The 24,268-nt window shown below is 44.5% G+C and overlaps 1 protein-coding gene across 1 annotated transcript; it reads left to right on the forward strand.

Annotated features, from left to right (window-relative positions):
• The first annotated feature begins 40 nt into the window (after positions 1 to 40).
• Positions 41 to 22,562, forward strand: PDE6B (phosphodiesterase 6B). Its single transcript, XM_009930124.2, has 22 exons — positions 41 to 872; positions 3,233 to 3,385; positions 3,722 to 3,811; positions 5,449 to 5,589; positions 6,650 to 6,724; positions 6,812 to 6,876; positions 7,947 to 8,013; positions 8,159 to 8,206; positions 8,388 to 8,537; positions 9,535 to 9,678; positions 10,268 to 10,333; positions 10,934 to 11,080; positions 12,660 to 12,767; positions 13,766 to 13,875; positions 14,881 to 14,968; positions 15,543 to 15,643; positions 16,950 to 17,057; positions 17,814 to 17,877; positions 18,625 to 18,699; positions 19,634 to 19,717; positions 19,995 to 20,151; positions 21,295 to 22,562. The coding sequence occupies exons 1-22, from the start codon at positions 462 to 464 to the stop codon at positions 21,351 to 21,353; spliced, it is 2,511 nt and encodes an 836-aa protein (XP_009928426.1). The 5' UTR covers positions 41 to 461; the 3' UTR covers positions 21,354 to 22,562.
• Positions 22,563 to 24,268: the final 1,706 nt, after the last annotated feature.

Below are 24,268 nucleotides of genomic sequence, written 5' to 3' on the forward strand. Positions count from 1 at the left end.
AAGGATTAGACCCAAGCAGTATATATTTAATTAGACTTTAAAGAGCTTATTTCAATGTTAGGAGATGCACTTCTTCCCTGTTGCTGCTGCCTCAATATAACTGTTTCAGTAAGTGTTCTGCTTATCAAGAGAAAAGAGAATGTTTTCAGATATTGTGAGTGAGTACTCAGTTTTTGTTTGCATATAGATTAAGAAGAAGAAAGTTGACCCAAAGGTCTTGTAGAGGTCATCTAATCTGTTTGGTTGAGAAGATCTGTCCTCCCACAGACTCACCTTCGGCACTATAAAGGAATACCTCTTCCTGATGACAAGCTCTCTTTGCACCATTACCTCACTCTTGGTCATTCTAGAAGCAACATCTTCTATTACAAAAATTTAGGAACTACATTGGAAATTAGAGTGCTGTTTGCATAGGCCAGATCTTTGGACTACTTCCTGCCAGAAAACCCAGGGCATTCACAATGAGCATTAGTGAAGACGACGTGGAGAAGTTTCTTGATGGCAACCCTACTTTTGCCAAGCAGTACTTTGAGAAGAAACTAAGAACAGAGTCCTGGGATAGTAATGAGGGTGAAATCCTTTTTGAGTTGATCCAAGACATGCAAGAAAGCATCAACATGGAGAAAGTTGTTTTCAAGACCTTGAGAAGAATCAGGTCCCTTATTCACGCTGACCGCTGTAGTCTTTTCATGTACAGGCAGAGAAACGGCACGCCTGAACTGGCAACAAGGCTTTTCAACATCCAAGAGGGAAGCACGCTGGAGGAATGCCTGGTCTCCCCAGACTGCGAGATTGTCTATCCGCTGGACATAGGCATTGTGGGCTATGTTGCACAAACCAAGAAAACCATGAACGTCAAGGATGTCAGTGAGGTAGGTTTGCCATTTATTCATTCATTCGGTAGAAGAAAGGCTCACATGCTTACTAGTACAAAGGGGTCAAGAGGTAGCAGGGTGTCTTGGTGCTTGGTCAAACCTCGTGTTGTGTAATAGCTGTGTAGAGGAAACCAAACTACCAGTAGCAAGTTGCTTCCAATTTCATTTATGGAGCGAGGTGAAGCTAAGCACATTAATTACACTAGGTGTTAACGCCTGCAAACAAGTGCACTGTCACACCTTGCCTGTCTAATTAAAAAAAAAAACACCAAACAACAAAATCACATCTAGTCCAGCAGAGAAGAGAGAGTGCAGTACAGTCAGATCTGCACTGAACGGACATGAAGTTTTACACACACATTTATATTCCATGAATAATTGGCAAAGAGAGACATATCCTTTACAGTGAGTCCAGAAAGGGTTTTCTACCACAAATGACATTTGAAAATGTTTGCTGTCTGGTGAAGCTTGTGCCAAGGGCATTTAGAGGCATGTTTATCAACCAGAGAGAGTGGACCTCAGAGCAGGTGAGTTAACTGCAATCTGTGTACAAGTGATCTTCATCACAAGCAGCAAGAGACAAACTTTGACCAAAAAAACTCTTTCAGCAAACACTGCACACTGTGATACCAGGAGGGATCCAAGGAATTTTAATGTTTTATTTTTATGCCTTCATGACAATATTTACCCCCCCTACTCCTGGGTTGAATCATGTAAACCTGAATGGCAGCAATAACAATCGGCTTGTTCTAATCATAGGCATAAAACTAAAATCCATGTGACCCAATTATGGCATTTGGGATTACTCTATCGATTGTTTGTTAGTTACAAAGAGACCATCTCTTTATCCATCCGTTTTTTGCTCAATACGAGCATATCCAAATGCTTCAGCAAAACTTTGTTGTCCTCCACGGAATGTACTGAGACATTGATGTGGTTTTGCAAACTTTTTTTTTTGGCGGGGGGGGGGAGGGGTAGGGTGGGGGGAGCATAAGAACGTGACTTAAACTTTTTAAATCTTTCTGGCTTCAGACATTTCTCCAAGAATATGGAAGGATTTCAGTGCTGTGATCCAAGTACTACACTCCAACTCCAGTGCTTTCAGGCATTGCTGTAAGGCAATTCCTTTGAAGGAGACACAGAGACTAAGTGCTTGGTCTACCCCATTGGCAGGGAAGGCCAGTAGTGGGGGAGGTATGGGGAGAAGACCTATTAGGGACTGATTTTTTTTTCTGGTGCATCCTTCTGAATCTGATCAGACCTTTGGGGCTTTTTCTAACCCAGCTAGAAGGACTTGTAGCTGACAAGTTATTCAGCTGAGCAGAGAGAATATCTTGGGCCAGCAAGACCATGCCTGCACTCCCTGTTGACAGGTGATGATGGTGTCAATAAGGCCCTGTGCAGGTGAGGTGATGGACCACCTGCCTTCCCTGCACTACCCTTTCTCTGCTTTGTTTTCTTTTGCAATAGCGGGACAGTGACATTCACATAAGGAACAACTGGATGCGTTCCCTTTGGACTGCCCCTACAGCATGACCTAGCGCTCTCCCAGTGGTTTGAATGGTGATTCCCTCATGGGCAACTCCCTGTGCAGCCCAGTCCATAACAGTGCTATCTGCATATTGCAACTGCTGCCAAAATGATCCTGGGGCAGAAGGAGATGGGTTGCTTTCAGGGACAGGGGGAGAGTGCCAGGAACCATGCACCACTGGTGCCAGCTGCATCCTCCATTGGGACACCTTCCCTGCCATCTACCATCCCATGCACAAAGGCCCAGCAATATGGGAGGAAATACCTGGCAGAACATTTTCAACAGAAACAGGGGTAGATGGCTTCATGGAGGCTGCAAGCTGACAGCAGCTTCAGGGCCCAGGCAAAAGCAGAAGAAAAATGAGGGTGAGTGAACTTCCTAGTGACTGTACCAGACAGCACTGGTCTATAAGCTGTGGCTACACAGTGCTGCACGGTAACTGGCTGTACCCACTTCGCAGTGTTAATGAGAAGTCAGAGGAAAGGTTGGAGGAGGTGCCATGAAGAATGTCAGTGATCTGAGCACGACCAGTGGAGAGCCTCCTTGTTCTGACAGAGTTTGACATGTTAAAGCTTATGATTTGCAAGATCTTTGCAAAAAGTGAAAAGGTGCAGGTCTTGCAGTCAGAAGCCACAGCCAGTTCTCTTGTTGCTAGTTTTATCACCTGTACATTGTCCAATTTTCTGCTAATTCATTTCTCTCCCTCAATAATTTTTTAAGCAAAACTTTCTTTAGGCAGCTTACTTTGAGAGGCTGTGCTTTAACTTGGTTTTAAGACTACAGATGTTGTGGAAAAAGCTTAATTTGTAAATTCTCTATTGAACAGTGTGCCCAGTTCAGTCCATTTGTTGATGAGCTCACCGACTACACTACGAAAAGCATCCTTGCAACACCCATCTTGAACGGCAAAGATTTAGTTGCTGTCATTGTGGCTATTAATAAGCTGAACGGCCCACACTTCACCAGCTCTGATGAAACAGTAAGTGGTCAGTAGCTCAGTTTCTATCAAGCAGTTGTCGCTTTTGTCACATAACACAGACTTTTCTACACTAGGGATGTCTGCTTTGGTGAAGGTCCACTGGTGCAAATTTCCCTACAGGGGACTTACCCTCTTACAGAAGAGCCTTATTATGAGTATGCTTATCTCAGAAATCTTTCAGAGAAGTTACAGTGAGATAAGCCTCATCTCACACCAGTGCAAAGCAAAGCATTTGTCCAGGGGAATTACAATGACGTTGCTAAAGGGGTGTTATGAAATCTAGTGTACACGAGGCTGCTACTACATTCAACTCAATCTCATTGTTTGCCTTTTCAGCTTTTTCTGAAGTACTTGAATTTTGCCTCCTTGAACTTGAAAATTTATCACTTGAGTTATCTTCACAATTGTGAGACTCGAAGAGGCCAGGTAAGAGTGAAAATGCAGAGTGAAAAACAACTGTTGAGGGTTTAGCAGTAGGACTGGGGGAGGTAAGGAAGAGGCTAGAAGATAAAGTGGACACCCAAGAAGTGGAAGGCCTAATGCCTCCCACAGGGTGCTCCAGTCTGGGGGTAAACCCAGGAGTTCTGTGTTCACATATCACTGCTGCATCAGCAAGTCCCACAGAAAGGGAGGAAAGTGAGAACAAGATGCAAGACACACTGCTAGTTCTGCCAATAGTTCAACTGGAAGACCTTCGGCCATCTAGACCTAAAGGTCTTTGAGAGAGTTAATATGGTTCATTGTGTTAGACTTAAAAGTACCAAAGTACAGAGTGAGTAAATGACATTCTCAGAGGTGGTCTAGGATTTCAATATTGCAAATCCCAACTGCAAAGACTGGGGGAATACTGTAAGTAAGTAAATTGGTTTGTGCAAAGACAGTTCAGTCTGCTTGTGCTCAGATACTGTGTAAGAGTCTTATTAGAAGACCATATAACGCATTTTGCCTAACTCCTTTACACCATTCCATGAAATGACCATTCTTCAGGTGTTTCTCTCCGTCCTCCTCCCTGGGTTTGGGGATTTCAGCATTATTTATCGCATGCTGTAAAATGCCAAAAATAAACCATTGCTCATTTTCCTTTAACGGTTTGTATGACAACACCACTATACTATCCAAAGGATGTTCAGAGGCCAGTGACGTTGAACATCTCAGACTTCATAGGAGTGGCACAGTTGTCCCAATTTATGGGTTAGAAACAAAGACCAGTGCAGCTCAGAATTGTCAGAAATATCTACTAGCACCTAGTGAAGAGGTGAGACATACATTTCATGACTGTGGCCACATAATGGTACTTCTTGTTCAAACCACAGGTCCAGTCAGCTTCAGGTAGTAGCTCTCAGTGCTTCTGAAGCACTGCTCTTCATGTCTCCTGGGCTCAGAAAGCAAAGCACATACACTCAGATACAGGCATACATGCACTAGCTAAGCTAGGCTATTGCATAGATGGCTTTCTTACCATTTCGGAGAAAATTAAGTTCTCCATTAGGCCCACAAAGATCCTCCTTGTGCTACCAGAAATACTTGCCTAATCTGCTGCATAACCTGCATTTTTACAAATGAAAGAGCCTAAGAGCAACAGCTTTCTTAAGCGTACACCTGCAGGGCACAGGATGGGGAAAAGGACCATAGGCTGATGTGCACACAAAGCAGCTGTGCAAAGGCTTTGAGGAAAGTGTTAATTTGGGTATTTCCAACTCCAGCCTCTGGAATTTATAACACTTTTGGTGTTAACTGGTTTTGGATGCAAGATTTTACTTATGAGTATAAAATGTAAGTGGGGCCATCTCTTTATCTAGCACTACTACTTTTTTGAGCTATATTTTTAAGACTGGACTTTTACATAGCACTTCACGATGACCTGACTCTTCCTCAGAGTGCATCTTCCTCTAAGAATTCCCAGTGTGCATAAGCAATCCTTTTACATTTTGCAGTATAGGTTGCTATTGCACTTTTCAGGAACTGTAGTATAAACCCCCAATTGTTTCCTTGTTACTCCAAACACATTTGGGAAGCCCAGCTCTTAAGAAGAGGCTATGCTTACATTTGGATTTTATCCGCAGGTGCTGTTGTGGTCAGCTAATAAGGTTTTTGAGGAACTGACAGACATCGAGAGGCAGTTCCACAAAGCTTTTTACACAGTGAGAGCATACCTGAACTGTGACCGGTACTCAGTAGGTCTCCTGGACATGACGAAGCAGAAGGTAAGCATTCTTCATATGTGTGTTGTACAGCTTTCTGTGTTGCTGCAATCCACTGAGGGGTGATGTGTGGACATAAGTTTTACTGGGGCAGCCAAAGTGCAAGCTAGCTTTGAGTCATTATTCTTGCTTTGGTTGGCATTTTTTTATTCCATTGTGCAAATAAAGAGCTGGGGATAAAGAAAAGAGAGGGAAAGGGAAAAGCTTATCCCTGGAATGGGACTGTCAAAGGAGCCAGAGGCTGGGAAGACAAAGGAAGGGCAAATGTGTCTGACCGTGTCAATACTGGTCAAAGTCTAGACCATAAGCACAGCCTCACAAAGTCTGTGGTTATTAGAAGTATAGTGAGATACCTGTGGAAATCCCCAACAACAAAGCAGCCACCTTCCTCAAGGACTCATCCATGTGCATGTTATCCAGGCTTTTTGGTGAAATTTGGCTTCATAAAAATAGGCTGACAGAATCTGAGTTACCTCTGCAGCTCTGATTTGGTCTGATTGTTTGCACCTTTGGCAAGCTTTATGTGGGAGTTAAACAGCATTCTTGTCATCAGAGCCCTGCTTTATTCCATGGTCAGGCTGGCTGAGGCTACCATGAACTTTGATGTCCACCACGTTGCCAGAGCCTTCATAGCAAGCTGTCTTGTGAAGAGGTGTATTAAAAGATCATTAGCGTGTTAAAAACACTTTGATCAGCATTATAATGTAGCCTAGGAAAAACAACAAAAAAAATTTCACTTTAGCAAGCTAGCAAGTAGTAGATCAGCCCTATGGCCACACTCTGGAAAATGAGAACACGTAAAATATTGCCATAGCCGTTTGCTCTGTGAATACAGCCTGTGCTGTTCACTGACTGAAGCAGCATCCTGTGTATAGGCAGTATATGACTATATACAGCCATATAGTGCACCTGACACTTCCCAATTTAGATACTTCCTAGTCTTATTATTTCATGCCTTGTTTACACAGTAGCAAAACCAGCATGGTAGAGAAGTGGTTACTTTGAGGTTCAAGGCAGAATGCACTTTCCTACTCTAAAAATCCTTCTTTCATTTTAAAACCAGGAATTTTTTGACCTGTGGCCAGTCCAGCTGGGAGAAGTTCCCCCCTACTCAGGACCTCGCACCCCGGATGGCCGAGTACGTGAGAACCAGATTTCTTAAACTCTCTCCTGTCTGGCTGGATTGACACACCACTAATTTTAACACCACTCTTTTTATTTGTAGGAAATAGTCTTCTACAAGGTCATCGATTATATATTACATGGAAAAGAAGACATTAAAGTCATCCCGTAAGTGCCCAGTTTCTGTATGCTAGGTACTGACATGAAGTGTAGCTAAAACCAAGGTTCCCCATGATGTAAAGTCATTCAAGAGGAGATATGCAAAGGACCAATAGAAGACTGAGTAAGAGAGCCAGAATTAAGTTGGTGCTTTGACTCACATTTCTGTGGCACAAAGATTTTCTCCAGGATATTGGGATCCTGGCTTGCAAGTCAGGCTCCAAAAGTCACTGCAACCAGCGATTCTTTTTAGACGCAGAAGTGAACTGCCTTGACTGCCTGCAGTTTTGGCACTCTCCTTGCCAGGCTGAGGCATCACTCTTGCTTGGTGCCTTCTCTGTGTCAGTGGCTGAGCCCATCCAGGTTGCCCTTGTGTTGAGGCACCTGCTGTCCCAGCCCTGCCCCTCACCCCTCTGCTACCCTCCCGACCTCTCATGGTCAGTCCTGCTCCCCTGCCTGTCTTCCAGCTTACTTGTTTCTCTTTTATCCTCTGGTCACTGACCCCATCTCAAGGCTACCTCTGGCCTTTCCTCTCTTGACACCACGTTGAGACTCCCTCTTCCTGAAAACCACCCTTTCTTCTTGCCACTGAATTTTTCAGAGGAGCCTTGGACACCCTGGACAAATCTGACACGACAGGAGTTTTGCCCAGTTCTGGTCACACCTCTTTGCATCGGCTTAAGTGCTGCAGGAAAGGCCCCCATTGCTTAGGTACAGCAGTGTTCAAAAGTTCAGGCTGGCAGACACTCTTAGCTGGGAACTTCCTTTTATTTTTCTCTGTGCTGAAGGTCTGAAACATGGCCCCCACTCCCAGGAATGACTTACGTCTCTGCAGACTATGATATTTTATGAGTTACTGAATGAGTCTGTATTGAATCCTTGCAGGAAAAGTATTAACTTAGGTGAAAAATTTTTGCTCACACACAGGGGTCCTTTGAAAGTAACATGACTGTTTAGTAACTAGAAAGTGAAACATGTAAACATGGATTGTGCAATCAGCTGGATACATTTCAGCTCCATGATTGTTCTTCAGTAAACATATATCCTTTATTTCCCTTATGCATTTTTCTTTCATTCAGAAATCCTACCCTGGATCACTGGGCACTAGTTACTGGACTGCCAACCTATGTGGCTGAAAGTGGATTTGTAAGTACTTAGCTTAGGCTTCAGCAAGGCTTTCTGAGATGAAGTCATACGAATGCTGCTTTCTCATCAATTCAGTTTTTTGTTTTGGTATTTAAACTTCTCATTGCCCATATTGTAAAACTTTTTCTTTTGTGTGATCCCCTAGATTTGCAACATTATGAATGCTGCTGCAGATGAGATGTTTAACTTTCAGGTACCGTGAAAACTTCCAGTCCCATCAAGGATTCTACTTTGTTTGCAGAAATGTAATTTAGAGTCAATATTAGGCATGTAAATATTTCTTTAGCCTGTAGTCTTGATGTAAAATGGGAGTGCTGATGTATTTAGGAAACATATTAAGTATATGGTGTCTTTCTGCTTGCTGTTGCTTCAAGGAAGGTCCTTTAGATGAATCAGGATGGACTATCAAAAACGTTCTCTCCATGCCAATAGTCAACAAAAGGGAAGAAATTGTTGGCGTTGTCACATTTTATAACAGAAAAGATGGGAAACCATTTGACGAACAGGATGAGACCCTCATGGAGGTATAGTTTCTTGCTGCAGCTGGAAGTAGTTCATATGGTTGAGAGACGTCACTATTGCTCATTGTACACGGGCAAAGCACTCCCCAGTCTTTTGCAGCTAAGTGAGTTTCTTTGTTGCTTATAGAGGTGCTATGCATCAGCTTGAAAGTTTTGAAAGCAACTATATGAAATACTGGGGGGTTTTGTCTTAGAAACCCTGCTGTGTTCACATCATTTTTTTTCAGCATTCTTGGATTGGACACCTAGCCATGAGCAGTTATGATATACTAACATGACCATTCTGACCTGTGTTCACATACATGACAGCTGGCTCACACTGGCTGGGCAACTCCCTTGAGAAATTACACAGGAATTATCTGTGTAGCTAAGATACAAAGGGTGGCCAGTATCGAATCTACGAACAGCAGCTTGCTGCTTAGAAACGCTTCTATGCTAGTTTCAATCCAATATAGGTATTCAGCTCTTGACATCTGTTATCAATCAGAACATTTGCTGAAATAGACTTCTCTTATTAATCAAAAAGACTGCCAAAAAAAAAAAAAAAATCGGTTTGAATTGACCGCTGGACAGCAAACAAGTTGAGAGCAAACACGGTGTGTGAGTAAACATATGTGAAAGGTAATGAGACCACCTTGCTCTCCCTTGATACAAGGGTTCCTGACCTGCTGTCACCATCGTGATACCAGCCTTTCCACAGGCATGGTGACACTTGCAACAACACAGAAATAGCTTTCCATATGCTGAACTAGACAGAGGGTCCTCGAACCTCCACAGCATGGATGCTCTGGAAGCCAAGGCAGATTCAATAGCTGGGGAGCTGCTGTGCTGAGGAGCAGGTAGAGGTTGGGAGCAAACACACAGTTGCTCATTGCTAGACTTGTGGCCAAAGTGGAGCTTGTGTTTCTCTAAAAGTATATCATGCAGTGTTATATTTCTGTGTCTTTGAGGAACAGATGTTTTGTTTATTTCACCATTTCCTTCTTCTCCCCTCACCAAGTCCTTGACACAGTTCCTGGGTTGGTCTGTGCTCAACACAGACACGTATGATAAGATGAACAAGCTGGAGAACCGGAAGGATATTGCTCAGGATATGGTGCTTTACCATGTGAAATGTGACAAGGATGAAATACAGGAAATTCTGGTAATGCCTTGCAACATGCAGCACACCCCCAGGTGTACTGGCCTGCCTGGCCTGTGACATATGGCACAGACATAGGTCTCCCATCCCACAGAAATGCTTCCAGCCACCATCATGTGGAGGCAACACCTGGGCCCCAGTTACTGCACAGCAGAACAAGTTTTTGTTTTGGCTTTGTGGTCTGCCCTCCACCTCGGCACACTGCCACGCTGTGTCCTTTCTAATTTCCTCAGCAAAGCCAGCCCTGGAGGTGGGCTCACGCAGGTGCTACTCAGGGCAGGGCTGGAGGAGTGGAAGAGGAGCTGATTTATGTCCCCAAGACCTCCTTAGTGCAGAGGATGTGGAGTTAGAGGACCCAGCTGGGATGCTGGCTCTAGGGAGACATTTGCAAGTGGGGGAAATACAAACCAAAATCAAGGAGAGGGAGAACATTTTTACCGGGAAGAATGGGTTGAAAGACCGGAAATAGAAGTAAGGTCCAGAAAGGAAACACAGTTTGCATATGAGAGCTGCCCTAGATTGCCCCAAAGCTGCACAGTGCAAAGTCCAGTGGGGTTTGGTTGCCAGTTTAACACATCCATGCTCTTTGCAGCCAACAAGAGAAAAGCTGGGGAAAGAGCCAAGCGAGTGTGAGGAAGAGGAGCTGGCAAGCATCCTGGTAAGAGCAATGTACCACTGGAATGGACAGCCCTGGCAAACAAATATTGCCTGAGTGCATGCAGGGAAGATTTCCCAGTGTTCACACAGTGGTACACATAGACAGGGCACTTGGTGAAGGGCAAAGGCAAAGCATACCCTGCCCTCCTCTGCTGTGTGAGTTTGAGGTTATTACTATCAGATGCCTTCCCCAACTCCTAGGGAGTACCTGCTCTCTGCCACTTTATCTCAAGGGGTTCAAAGTCCATCTGGAAACATATCAGCCACCTTGACTTGTCACGCATGTTGTTCTCTGGAGTAAATATGGAGGGCTGTAAGCCTTCCCTTGTAAGACCTGTCAAACTACATCAAATCAACAAGAAAAGTACTTAACAGAAAACAAGCAATATTTCTTGCACTTGACCAAAAATGCCCTCCCTCTTCCCCCACTAATGGGGTTATCATGAAAAGCTGCATTTCAGTCTATTTATGTGTTATATTCTAAGAGGTAAAGTTCCTAGCAGCATCAGACTGATAAATTTCTATTAGGGAAAATCCATTCCAGGTGTTTCTAGGGATGGCATAAGTAGCACAGCAACAAACCATCCCACCTCTCTTCCAGAAAGAAGAACTCCCGGGGCCCACCAAGTTTGAAATCTATGAATTCAGGTTCTCTGATTTTGACTGCACTGAGCTAGAGCTGGTGAAGTGCGGCATTCAGATGTACTACGAGCTCGGCGTGGTGAAAAAGTTCCAGATCCCACAGGAGGTAGGAGCTGGCAACACATAGGGACTCCCATCCTGGATGGCCAGCAGACACTGCATGGCTGAGGTCCCCATGCATGCCCTGCACAGCTCATGGAGTGGCTGGAGGTCTGGGTTCACAGGGGCTTGCAGGGAGAGGGGCGTGCGTCCTGAGCCCCCTCATCCCGCTGAGGGCAGGGAACCCCCCTCTCAAAGCCCCTGGTCCCTACATGCAGGTTTGGAGCATGAAGCTGGCCTCTTCTGCTCTGCACTGCCTGATGCAGCTGTGCGTTTGCTGTCGGGTCTATACAGATGGGGGCTACACCATGCAAAAAATTGCTTGCCCTTGCTGTGTCTAATGCCACTCACAGCCGCAGTGTAAAAACACAGTTTCCAGGTGCGACACAGGGCAGTGCGTACTCATGTGCATGTTTCGTTTGCTATATAGTATGTACCCTATAGCTTTCAGCCAACATACACTGAAACACACACTGGCAGGTCCCTCCGCTTTTCTTTCCCCTGCAAACACAGACGTGACTTCATTTGGTGCAGTTGGTACCATCTTCCTGACTGCTGGCGATAGGAGCGGTGTGACCCTGTGGGCACAAGGACCCCCATAGCCCCTGATGTGCAAGTTCACGGCTTTTGCCACAGTTCAAACCGCTGCAGGACGTGTGAAACTGGCGTTTCGTTTCTGCAGCTCTGCTGCTCCCCAAGGGATTTCTCAGCTCATCGTGTGAAGTTTATTGCCATCTAGTGGGATCTGGAGGTAGCTGCAGGAAGAGTTTTCACCCTGGAAAGGCAGGCTGGGAAGTAGGAAGGAAGCGAAGTGTCCTGAATGGGAATTACTGCTGTGCTGCTTACTTATAGCATGTCAATGTCAAAAAGTATTCAAAATATCTGCTTTGGAACAACTAATCCCTGATACAAGTGTGAAAAGCAGTCATTCTTTGCTGCCACTCTGAGCAGCAGAGCTTTTAAAAAATGAAAATTCATCCATGATTAATTTGCTCTCTAATGAGAAAACCTATATAGCTACAAGAGGTAGCACACATAGAGAAGTATAATGTAGAGGTGAAAAATAGTTTGCTATTTAATGCCCTATATTGTAATTATTTAGGTGATATAAACACTACCCATCTCTCCATCTATGGACCCATATCCCTTGAAGAGAGATATTAGTATTAGTAAATCGCAAGGCATGGGAGGGGCAAATCTTACGAGTGATAACATAGAGAAACACAGAAATTCAATAAATTCACAAACAGTAGGATGAAATCTCTTTTCCTCTAGACATTGCTGTTTCTTCTTTCCCCCACAGACACCTCTGTGATTTCATTTTTCTTAAAAAAAAAAAAAAAAAAAAAAAAAAATTAGAAAGCAGAGAGCTATGTTTTAGTGTCCCCTTTAGCTCACCACTGGGCTTTACTATAACAACATCATCAGTGAAGCCTGATGGTATTACAGCTTCTGATTCCTTTCTGGGGCCATCTCTGTAGACTTTGTCTGAAACTCATCCATGACTTCTGTACATGGTCTTTATTGCAAGAGCAATGGGCAGGAGCTTCATCACACAAACTAACATCCACTTCTCCAATTTGTAGGTTCTGGTAAGGTTTGTGTACTCAGTCAGCAAAGGCTATCGTAAAATAACTTACCACAACTGGCGCCATGGCTTCAACGTTGCGCAGACGATGTTCACTCTCCTGATGGTAAGGTAACACCACCCCAGTTAATTCTGTGGTATGGCTTTATTTACAAGAGGTCTTCTGTTGTGCCCTGGAGATATGCAGCACTCCCTTTGAATCCTGGTGTAGGATAAGAGTTTGTCACTCCTGGCACAGGTCCTGCTAAATAAGGTCTCCATTCGCCTTAAGTGACAGTCCTTGCGTTACACTTAAAGTTGCAGCCAATACTGGCCAATGAATGGAGTGCTTTAATTTTCTTGGGTACAGATGTGTATGGTGTTGAATAGCCTCCAGATTCAATCCTTCTACAGGGTAGGGGAGAGAAACTACAGGACTTCCCTTCCTCCAGTAGTTTCTGACAGTAAGAGCCAGAATGAAGTTAGCTGGCTGGGATGGAAGACAACCTCACACTTTCCATTTCCAGGCAGGACAGGTACAGGTGTAAGTCTATCACTAGTATGAATGTGGCAAGTGCCGTTTCTCACAGGCTCTCAGGCCAACAGGTGCCCCAACAAGAAAAACAAGTGTCATACTGCTGCTCCACACTAGGGATGGACTAGCACCAGGACCCAGTGCAGATGGTATGGCCCACACAACTGGCAACAGAATTATGCCTAACACTCCTGGACAATCCTTTGGGTGATTCAGCTTGGAGACCTCATTGCTCAGAAAGAAGCAGAGCCCCTTCGCAAATTACTTTGTGTCCAGTGACAGGAGGGGTGCTTATGAGGACCTGGGTGTCCCTAGGGCACAAGGCAGCTGTAGCTGCAGGTAGCCAGCATTGCAGGTAGGCATGGAGCACATATGCACAACATGCATGCCTACCTGAGTCTGAAATATTCCGTTCCCAGCTGCTTTCCCATTTTAACCTAAATGTACCATGTATTGCATTTAGCTTCACAAGTATTTTCAGTTCTCCTGGACTGTTTCAGTGAGGAGATCCCCAGCACATAGCAGTCACAGTTCAGTACCCTTTCCTGCAAGAGACACTAACAGATGCCATGCAAATTCTCACCCTCCAGACTGGCAAACTGAAGCGTTATTACTCAGACCTTGAAGCCCTTGCAATGGTAACTGCTGCTCTGTGCCATGATATTGACCACAGGGGAACCAACAACCTTTATCAAATGAAGTAAGCACTTTCCTACCACTTCAAACCATTTACTCTTGTTCTCGTGTGGAGCGGGATCAGGCTATGATCACATCAAACTCCAGTACAGCTCTGTTTTATACACAGAGGTAACAACCTTCTTTTGCAAATAACCTTGTTTTTTGGCTTGCTACATTTGAGCTTATGCTTTGGTCAGTGGGGAAACTGAAACTTTGCAGTGCTCTCTGGGGCTTTCGTTAACTCCTAGCAAACCTCCTTTGGTTAAAGAAACACTACATTACCATTACAGGGTGGAACAAGTGCAGCACAGGCATCTAGTGGCCTGAGCATAACAGGAGGCTCAGGGTGCCACCAGGAGCATCCTGGACATAAGAAGCCTACTTTTTCCTGGAAGGTATCTATGGAGAAAGCACCATGCATGGCACTGCCCTCACCACGTGCAGAAACAAAGCACCTATGAGTGTGAGAGTGCTGGTCTCAGTAGGTAGTTACTAGCTACAGAAAAACAGTTGCATGATTTCATTGATTGGTCAAGCCTCTGTTGCTCACTTAAAGTAATGTCAGATCACAGCTCTCCTGCAATGCTTGCTGGTTACACTTTCTTACTGTTTTCTGGAGCTTTTGAAACATGCAAGTGAAGCTGGCTGGGTACAAGAGGGTCTTGCTTTTCAGCTAGGAAAGTGTCCAAGGACTGCTGGTTTTTCTGTTCCTATGACTAGATATCAACATGTATTTATTCAGGAATTAAACAAGCTTACTATGCTGGGTAACAACAGTCCAGTCATAAAGAACATTTTGGGTGAAATTTGTAGTTGGAAGACTGTTTTATACAGTGTCCAAATAGTTATAAGCTGTGTCACAAAAGTCTTTTACTAGACTGATGTCATTAGCTATTAAAAATATTACTCTTAAGCCTTTTCAAATGAGATGAACTTGTGTGTTTGACAAAATTAAACATAAAATGGGACACCTCTTTCTATTTTAAGTGCTGCACTAACATCTTTAATTTTTCCTGTACGCAACCAGATCTCAAAATCCTTTAGCTAAACTTCATGGATCCTCAATTTTAGAGAGACATCACTTGGAATTTGGAAAATTCTTGCTCTCTGAAGAGGTTGGTAATGAACTGTAATGTAAGGACATGAATAATTTACCTTCCGGGAAGTTTTTCAGCAACAACAGAGCTGTCAGCTTAGCACAAGACCTTTCTCTGGTTTAGATACCTGAGAAACTGCAGCTGCCTCACTCCTCAAGTACTCTATGTTCACCCAATACCAAAACGCATGGGCTTCCTAAATGCATTACTTGGTTTCCTCAGAAGACATACCGTTATCCCCATAGGAGTATGTTAAATACAGGATTGTCCTCCTGTAGCCCTACTGACAGGGCCAAGGCCAACACACTCCCCCAGCTAAGTTTTCATTTCAGACAAATTCACACTGGGTCCAGGGCACAGGGTTTGGGCACATGCTGTGCAACAAGTTTCAGGACACTGACCATGTTCAGGGAACAAAAGGGGATGCTAGGCACCAACATACGGTGAACGGGGCTCACAACCCTTGCACCTTAGAGGAGCAAGCTAAATCTATTTAAAAAAAAAAAATGGTGAGCACATTCAAGAGAGATGGCAAGGAACTCACAACACCACAGTGCTTGGATTTTGCAGCTCCATTTCCTTTGCTTTTCAGTCGCTGAATATATGTCAGAACCTCAACCGCAGACAGCATGAGCACATGATTCACCTGATGGAAATTGCTATTATAGCAACAGACCTGGCACTCTACTTCAAGTAAGTCAGTCACATACACTGTGTGTGAAGGGCAGAAAGCAGCTAGTACTTTGCAAAGGCAAAATGTGATGCTTTGCTCTGAGAGCTTCCCCGTGCAGCAATCCTCTTCACAGACACTGCCTTTGGGAGGCTGCCTTTAATACTGACATCAGAGCTGGTGGGGTGAGCTCAAATTGTTGAAAAGAATTTTTAACTTTTACTCATTAGATTACATACATGACTTTTTAACCCTTTATTTCCAACAAGGCTGTGCTATATGATCCCCTAACAGAAACAGAAGTCTGATTTTTTTTTTTTTTTACTTAGCACTTCAGCACTAAATGTACTCATAAATGGTGAATGGCGTGGCCAGGGCTACGTAACTTCTCTGGGTGAGCAGCATAACCCAAATAACAAGTGGTCCATTGTAGGTGAATATAGTCATAGTCTATTTCACACCCAAAAGCCCCAAATGCCAAACATCTTGGAGCAGCATGCACTGACTTCCTGGGACATAAGGCTGGACTTCAACAACATATGACTTCCTAATTAGCAAGGAGCTTTCAAAATACACTGCTGAGACCAGAGATTGCTTCTGTGTTTTGCACTGAAGAAAGATTATGCAAAATATAAACAGTCCACAAAAGAGGAATACAAAGGAGGGTGCAACACCCAGTCCTCTTACTCCAGATGTAGGATGGCTGTATGGGAGCAGATACCACTACTTCCTTACCAGGTGGGAACAAGCCAGTCTTTGGCCTCCTTGATCTATGGTCTGCAAGTGAAGGCTTGGTTGAGATCAAACCCAGGCAAAATGATATGGACAGAACATGTACACAAGTCACTTTGTGGATCTGGCCTAAATGTCTTCTCTGCTAGCATTGAAACAGCAGATTTTTCTGGATTTCACACCACTCAAAACATGGGTGCATTGTGCATAAACACCTCCCCCGAATTTCCTACATATATTTAGGTATATAAATAAGGTTAACAGGGCCAGACTAAGTATATAAAGCCAGTAGCTTTCTGCCAACAAAGGGGGAAGCATTTCTCGGCTGACATAACTTGCAGCAGCTCATACTTTCAAGTTCCTGTTCATGTCTCACCACTATACTTATTTTTAAGTCGTTTACAATAGTTTCCCTTACTTAAAAGAAGCAGGTGATGGTGCCTGGATTTGTTGGGGGCTTCCTTGAGGACCTAAATGCCAGGACAATATCTTGAAATCCTTCTGGAAGGATTATCAATACCAGGATCAGCCATCTGTTTTTAACACACTTGTTTCCTTGTTTTTGAGCTTTTTCTTTTTTCTTTCTTCCCCTCAAAGAAAGAGAACAATGTTTCAAAAGATCGTTGATGAGTCCAAGACATATGATAGCATGACTGCCTGGACTGAATACCTATCCCTGGAGACAACAAAGAAAGAGGTTGTAATGTGAGTAGTTGGCTCTGGAAAGGTGAGAGATGCAGTCACCTGGTTAGAGCTCCAAAACTTGCCTTGTGCTGCACTGAGTGCAAAATCAGCGTGTGATACAGTACTGTCCACTCAAATGTGATCTTCTGGAAAAGCAGGGGAAAAAAGCTTAAAGTGGTTCTTCATCCCGATAAGTGACTGCTTTTGGAGTGTCCTTCTGGTCATATACTCCTAACGAGATGCAGGATCCCTTCTAGCCATATACTCCTACCAGACCACCCTGCACCCCACAAGCAGGGGCAGTCTGCAATGGCAGATCTACAGGAATCCAGTCCATGAGCTGTTCTTCCCAGAGGCAACCAATCTGAGTTGCACAATGCTGTTGTTGTGACTGCACAGGTGCTTTGCAGGATGCTATGCACTGGCGATGAAGTGCACCCACCACCTCACTGCAGTCTGCACTGCTACACCTCCATGAGGGAGCCAGCGATGTTACTGTAAAGTCAAGAAGTTCAGCCCAGCAGTGACTAAAGCAGCAAACATCCTAGTACCAGAAGCAAGCAGTTCCCTAGCATAAATCCATTTTAATCAAGAGAGCAACCCTTGATGAGTGTCCCAGTCAGATCCCAGGCTGTTACAGCAACCTGTCTGTCTTTATCTATCACTTCAACAGGGACTGGGGGATACCTGGCACAATACTGGGGCATGAGCATCCTGACCCTGCAAGAGATAGGGTGCAGGCTGTAGAGAAGAAACTAATTTCTTTCCTGTTTTTAGGGCCATGATGATGACTGCCTGTGATTTGTCAGCAATCACAAAGCCTTGGGAAGTCCAGAGTAAGGTCAGGTGCTTGATATAGAGTTAGATTTCTCTAGCTTATGTTTCAAAGTAATACATTTTCCTAAGCTGCTAGAAGCTGAATCAAAGTCTCCTACCAAAACTACCAAAAGGACTTTAGAATAACCATGGTTTTCATAAATAAAGCAATCTTTAAGATTCTAGTTGTGAATTCTGTAGAAAATTCATGTTTACAAAAAAGAAAAGAAGAAAACCCAAGTATTTAGCTTTTTTGGTTACATTGAGGTTTTTTGCATGTAATGTATGGGTTCTTTTTTTTTACAGCAATACCTGCTGTTTGCTCAGTTGTTTGATTTCCTTCAGGAGTTCCTTCCTGAACTGTACTTGAGCAGTTGCTAAGTAAGAAACATTACAATTTAAAGGAGGATAAAAGAAATAAAACTCACCTTCCTGTTCAGCATGGAAAAAGGACAGCTGAGAAAATCATAATAGGCAGCCACAACGGGGACCAAGAGGCAAATCGTTGAGGAAGACACACTGGAAATGTTTCTTAATAGATGAGCAGTGGACTAATGAGCTCCAGTGCAATAAGGTTGTTGAGCTGTCACTACATGGCTGCAGTCCCACTGCCACTGCTGCCCTTCCCAGGAGAAAGGCTGGGGCTGGGGTTGGACACAAAGCGACAGAGGGGCTACAAGTGAGATTTGCTTCATGGTGGAGACCAGAAGCGCATCAAGTTGTAAAGCCGAAGTCAGTGCTAACTTTTCTTTTTCCCTCCTTGGCAATGTAGGTAGCTCTCCTGGTAGCAGCTGAGTTCTGGGAGCAAGGAGACTTAGAAATAAGCATCCTTCAGCAACAGCCTATTGTAAGTACCATGTGAGAGCCAGACAGTTCAGTTCAGACAGCAAGTCTCAGCAGAGACTTACTACAAGCAATGCTGCTCTCAGAGCATTGTGTGTCTTCCTGAAATCACCATGCCTGCCAAAATCAATTGGAAAAGTGGGTACTCAGCTAGGGAAGACCCTCTGTGACAGAGCCTCTTGTCCAGCTCTCTATATAGTTAGATGGGTCCCAATGGCTGTGAACCAGCATGGAGTGACTCTCCCCCTGGAGACTTTGTGTTGGTCCCTTACAGAAAAAAGCAAAATTAATTACATACATCGTAGAGGAAAGCACAGTTTCCAATAAAGAGAAAAACTACAAACACAAACTTCGTAGAGTCCAGAAATTATTTCTGGTAAATGGAAATGCATTAAAGCAGTGGGGTTGAACATATTTTTTCTGTTATAATAACAAATACTTACATTTGCCATTGAAAGAGCCAAGAGTCATTCCTTAATGCAGCCTCCAACTATGTGATTTGGGTTTTCTTTAAGTAGACTTTCATATACCCCCTCTACCCACAGAGGCATCACAAATGATAGAGTAAGCAGCAAGGCCATGTAAGAATATAATTTCATGTTCAGTTATGTTTTAGAGAATTGAAAACGTCTTCAGCACTTTATAACATGAACCTTCTCTCAGATACCTGATTGAGAGGTGCAAGGGCAAAAACTCCCTGTACTTCTCCCCATCCACAGACACTGAAATAGCTCTCTCAAATTTCTGCTAAAATGGCAAAGGAAATGAGCCCACTTCACTCCTCTGCAGCAGAGGAAGAGGGCTGTGATGGACAGCCTTTACTGACAGCCTGGCAGAACTGCCAGGCTGGCATAACAAGGCAATTTGGGGAAAAAATAGAGGTGTGTCTTTCAGTGAAGTGTTCTCATAAATCATGGTGAACTTGTGTCCTCCCACAGCCCATGATGGACCGGAGGAAAGCTGCTGAGCTTCCGAAGCTTCAAGTGGGTTTCATCGATTTTGTGTGCACGTTTGTCTATAAGGTAAGCAAAGCACACCCTTGCACACCCCATCCTTCTCAACAGGGGTTCAAAGCTGAGGTAAGTCCCGGTGCAGCAACACCAGTCAGGGTGAGAGAGACAAGTAGAGGAGACAACAGCTCCCTCTCTCTGGGGTATTGCAGCATGGTCCCTCTTTGTGCCAATAATGCTTTCCCTGCATGAGCCTGCCGGGGAGGTCAGGTGTCGGGATCTGTCCTAGGGTATGATGGACAAGCACTGCCTCTGCGCTGCGTTGCACTGACAGGTGTGTTTTCATTAGGAATTTTCACGTTTCCACGAGGAAATTCAGCCTATGCTTGATGGGCTGCTGAACAACAGAAATGAGTGGAAGACCCGTGCTGATGAGTATGATGCAAAAATGAAAGCTCTGGAGGAAGAGAAGAAAAAAGAGGAAGAGAAGATGGCTGCAAAGAAAGGTCAGAAACAATATGTAGCTTTTCATTCCTAACTCAAAAACATGCTTATGTGATGCTCTCCTAGATCTGCAGAAAGCTTTGCTGACATGGCAGAGTCAAATGCCCAGAACAAGTTTCCTCAGTCTTGCTCCACTGGCAAGGTTGAAGACAGCTTGTCTTCAAACCTGACACCATGACAGGCTGTCAAAAAGGCCACCTGCTCAAATGCCCAGGAGCTAGTGCCTGAGAAACTAGCGAAACTACATTTAGCACCAGTGCCCATGCAGCTGGGGACAGCAGACAGTCCTTTGCAGTATATGTATGTCCCTGGAAAAGAGCAGGGAGACATTGCTTTGTACACAGGGGCTGTGGTCAATGTGCTGTCCCATGGATCATGAAGCAGAAGTTAAGACAAGCTAACACGCTCCTAGGGGGAACAGTTGAGGAATTACAGTTCATGCCATTTCTAGCCCAGATTAGGTACTACCTAGAAGCAAGCATTAGTAGTAGTAGTAGTAGTAGTACCTATTTTGGTCAAATCCATTTTTCTTCTTCTGTGGGCCCAGCCTGGGTACCACTGAAATCCATCAGCTGCAGTGGGCATTGGGTGAAAGCTTGTTTCATAGCCTGAGGATTTGTTTGACTCTCAGAAAGGTGGAAGCAGAAGGCTCTCCTGGCCTCTCCCAAGTGTCTGAGGAAACATCTGTCAGAACTTGGTGACTCTACTCCACAGAGGCTACATCTGAAGTCTCCTTTTGTTCCAAACTGGACCAAAATCCCAACAGCCCATGGGGTGGACATTCCTCAAATGACAGTGTAGAAATTACTACAGCCATCTAGATGTCTTATCTTAGTTTAATTCATAGTAATTAACTTAAAATATCAAAAGTAAGTATTTTATCTATGATTTGGAAAACTTGTGAAGAATTTTTCCCAAGTAATCAGTATTTAAGTGAGGAAGGTTCCTACTAACTGTAAAACACTCTTTCTAAGAAGTCTTACATGTATGATTACTTTGCACAGTAGACAGCTCTAGATATGGGTACTATAGGTATGACCTACATTGATCATTGGATAACTTAAAAATGCTAAAAACCTCCTGTAATGACTGAGAAGGACTTTTATGACTGTACCTCTAATTCTGTGTTTCTTTTTATATGGCAGATGGAATAACCTGTAATGGAGGAACAGCTCCAGCTTCCAAAACCTGTAGCATACTTTAGACCTGTTATCAATGCAATATATGCCCCAAAATAAGAATGCCCATGATTTAAAAATAAAATTAAAAAAAACAAATCATGGCATACAAATACATTCCTGATTGGACGTTCTGCTACTTTAATTAGGCTTATGACCAACCAGGGAAGGACTAGATGTTGTTTGCCTTAATTGTATCTCTTCCTGATGGTGAAGAGCCAGTTCTGTCCTGTCTCTTGCTCCATTTAATGTACCTGATGTCAGATGGCATACGGCAAGTCAGAACAACGTTTGGCCCAATAAATCAGGTTGCATGACTATGGAAGAGCATTTCTCCTGCACTGAAACACTTCTTACCCAAAGCTGATGGGGCCAGTTGAATTCATATTCTGCTCCATACAACCCCATGTGATTGACAATGTATGCAACCATAGCCCACAGAGCAGGAAAACTGAAGAAGAGCCAAATATATCATATCTAAGCTTGTATTTGTTGGGATATCAGAAAGAAATCTGTGGCTAGGGATAAAGCATGAAAACTGACCATAGTAAACATTTGAACTGCTCTATAAAGTTACGATTCAATGTAAATCCAGAAAACACTCACAATAGTTCTGCACTCAACTTCAAGAATCTGGATAGGATGCTGCTCTAAAGCATGGAGCCATTCCTGCAACACCCAGTAGCCTCCATCTTCATGAGCAGGATCCACACTGTGCACTAACTGAGGCTTCACTCTGTAACAAGTGACTGTAAGAAGACAGTGTCATCGTTACCCACTACAGTTCCAGTTCCAGTTCCAGAAGCAACCTGAATCGTGGCATCTCCTAAATTTGTTCTGTTTTGCCTCATAATGCCAATGTTATTTAATGCAGTCCTCTTCCAATCGGTACCAACCCTCCTTCCTTTCCTCCTCCTGTTCTGAGATGTCCAGGTTTTAGATTCCCCTCCAGACTTTGAAAGACTGATGACTTGTACTCTTTTATTTCAGATGAAAGTTAGTTTTCATGCTTATTAATGCAACCATATTAGAACATTCAGTTACACTCTTGTAGCAGCACAGACACCTTTCTCTGCTCCTCTCACTCTCTTTCTCTTTTTTTTAAAGTGTTTGGAGATCTGTTTTGCTGGGGATTTTCTTCTTCTTCTTCTATTACTCCTGCTATCTTCAGTGCTTTTACCCTTCAGTATCTTGTTTTGCATTACAAAAATACTGCCAGTAAAAGGAAAACTAGAGCTATGGTGGTACCTGGTGATCATTTATCCATGTTTCAGTGCAGTAAGCAAGATGTAATCCTCTATCACTATGCGGCAATTCTGTGAGCAGCAAGTTGTCTTTCAGGAAGATACAGAAGCCTGTCCACTTGCATGGAAGCTAAATATGCCACTAGTAATGACTTCATGCTGTATGCCTCAGTTTCATTAAGAACCACGTAGGAGGCTTTCATCATACAGCATACGAAATCAAACAAGTCATTTTTTAGAGTGGGAAAAATGCCACTAGGTTATTGTATTGCAGCATGGTGAGCAGTGGGCTTTTAAAGATCACCACAAGCCACTGTACACTTAAATGCTGAGAAAAGATCCTTAACGTCCTCAAACATTTTCTGAGAAATAAAGCCAGAAGGCTAATCTTCCCACCTGCTGTGCCCAATGCAAGGTGCTCAGACCACCGCAGGGTGCTCCAGCAGTGCTTCTCACACAAGGAGCACAGGGTGCCTGCCCAGCTCACCCAGCAGTGCTGGTGAGCCCACAGGGGGTGTGGGCAGCTGTGCCCCACCTGCCTGCATGCAGCTGGGAGCACAGCTCGCCCCAAACAGCATCAGAGGGGGTGTTCTGCCATGCATTTCCAAGGGGGACCATGCACGCACACGGCGGGGTGTCCGTGGGCGTGCAGGGTGGGGTGCCAGTGGAGAAGGCTGTTTCTCAAGGGTGGCCCAATTCCATGGGAGCAGGACGATCCCCAAGGCTCCATTCTGTAACAGTGGTGCTGGGGCAGCCCAGGAGTCCCGCTGCAGTCCCGTGTGTGCCACAGGAAGCTGTGCCCCACTTGTGGGAACAGGGCAAGCACCTCCCCTGTCTCCCCCTCTAGCTCCTGCCTCTCCCTCCTGCCACTCTGCTGTCTGCTTGTGGCACTTCAGGTGCCCCAGGCAGACCACACAGCTCTGTTGCCCATGGCCGTTTTATCGGACCATTCCTGTACATCAGTGGTCGCGTGTCCTAGCTGCTCTGCAGCTTACTGCCTCCCATGTCACTGTGGGAAGACACATGCAGCAACTAGAGGGCAATAAGAGAAACAGCAAGCCAAGAACTTCATTTTCCTTCTATTTTCCCCTTGCACTATACCTGTTTCTGTTAGGATACAGTCTGTAGGTATAACTTTTTCCTTGCAGCTTAATCTCAGGGGCTGCAGAGTTCTTGCCTGTCTTCTCTACAGAAGTTGCATCCCTGCTGGACAGTCGGTCGGTAACTTCTCCTTTGAGGGGAAAGACCTGTGACAGGAGGCAGAAGTGATCCTTGCAGGTCTGCAGCAAGCAGCATATCTGCACCGGTGGAGCTGATGGGAGGTGCAGGGTGGGGTGAGAGGACCGGCGACACAACATACAGCTGTAGTCTGAGATTATACAACAGTTAAGCACAGAGTAGCACTTGTCATTCATCCATGGTACCTGGGGACAGGCCCCAACCCCTCACCTCCCGGGCTGGCTCATCCAGGGAAAGCATTAATGGCACAATGCAATGCCCCAGAGAGGGGCAGCTGGTGGGAGGAAACCCTTCCCTCCCCACACCTGAGGAGATGCTGTGATGAGATGCTTCCTCTGCTGCTCCCGCTGTCTTCTCGTCTGACACACAGGTCACATCCAGCCACAGCATGTACAGCCCTGAACTCTGAGCAGCCTGCCCTTCCCTTCTGCCCCTGACTGTGGCTCTCACTCCCACTG

This window comes from Haliaeetus albicilla, chromosome Z (genome assembly GCF_947461875.1).
Source record: "Haliaeetus albicilla chromosome Z, bHalAlb1.1, whole genome shotgun sequence".
In the NCBI taxonomy this organism is placed as follows: domain Eukaryota; kingdom Metazoa; phylum Chordata; class Aves; order Accipitriformes; family Accipitridae; genus Haliaeetus; species Haliaeetus albicilla.

Excerpts from the sequence above, each read along its gene's own strand:
- PDE6B (XM_009930124.2), top strand. The coding sequence starts at position 462 with ATGAGCATTAGTGAAGACGACGTGGAGAAGTTTCTTGATGGCAACCCT. Across the intron at positions 6,877-7,946 it reads GAAGACATTAAAGTCATCCC|AAATCCTACCCTGGATCACT; the intron begins GTAAGTGCCCAG and ends TCTTTCATTCAG. Across the intron at positions 17,058-17,813 it reads ACAAAGAAAGAGGTTGTAAT|GGCCATGATGATGACTGCCT; the intron begins GTGAGTAGTTGG and ends TCCTGTTTTTAG.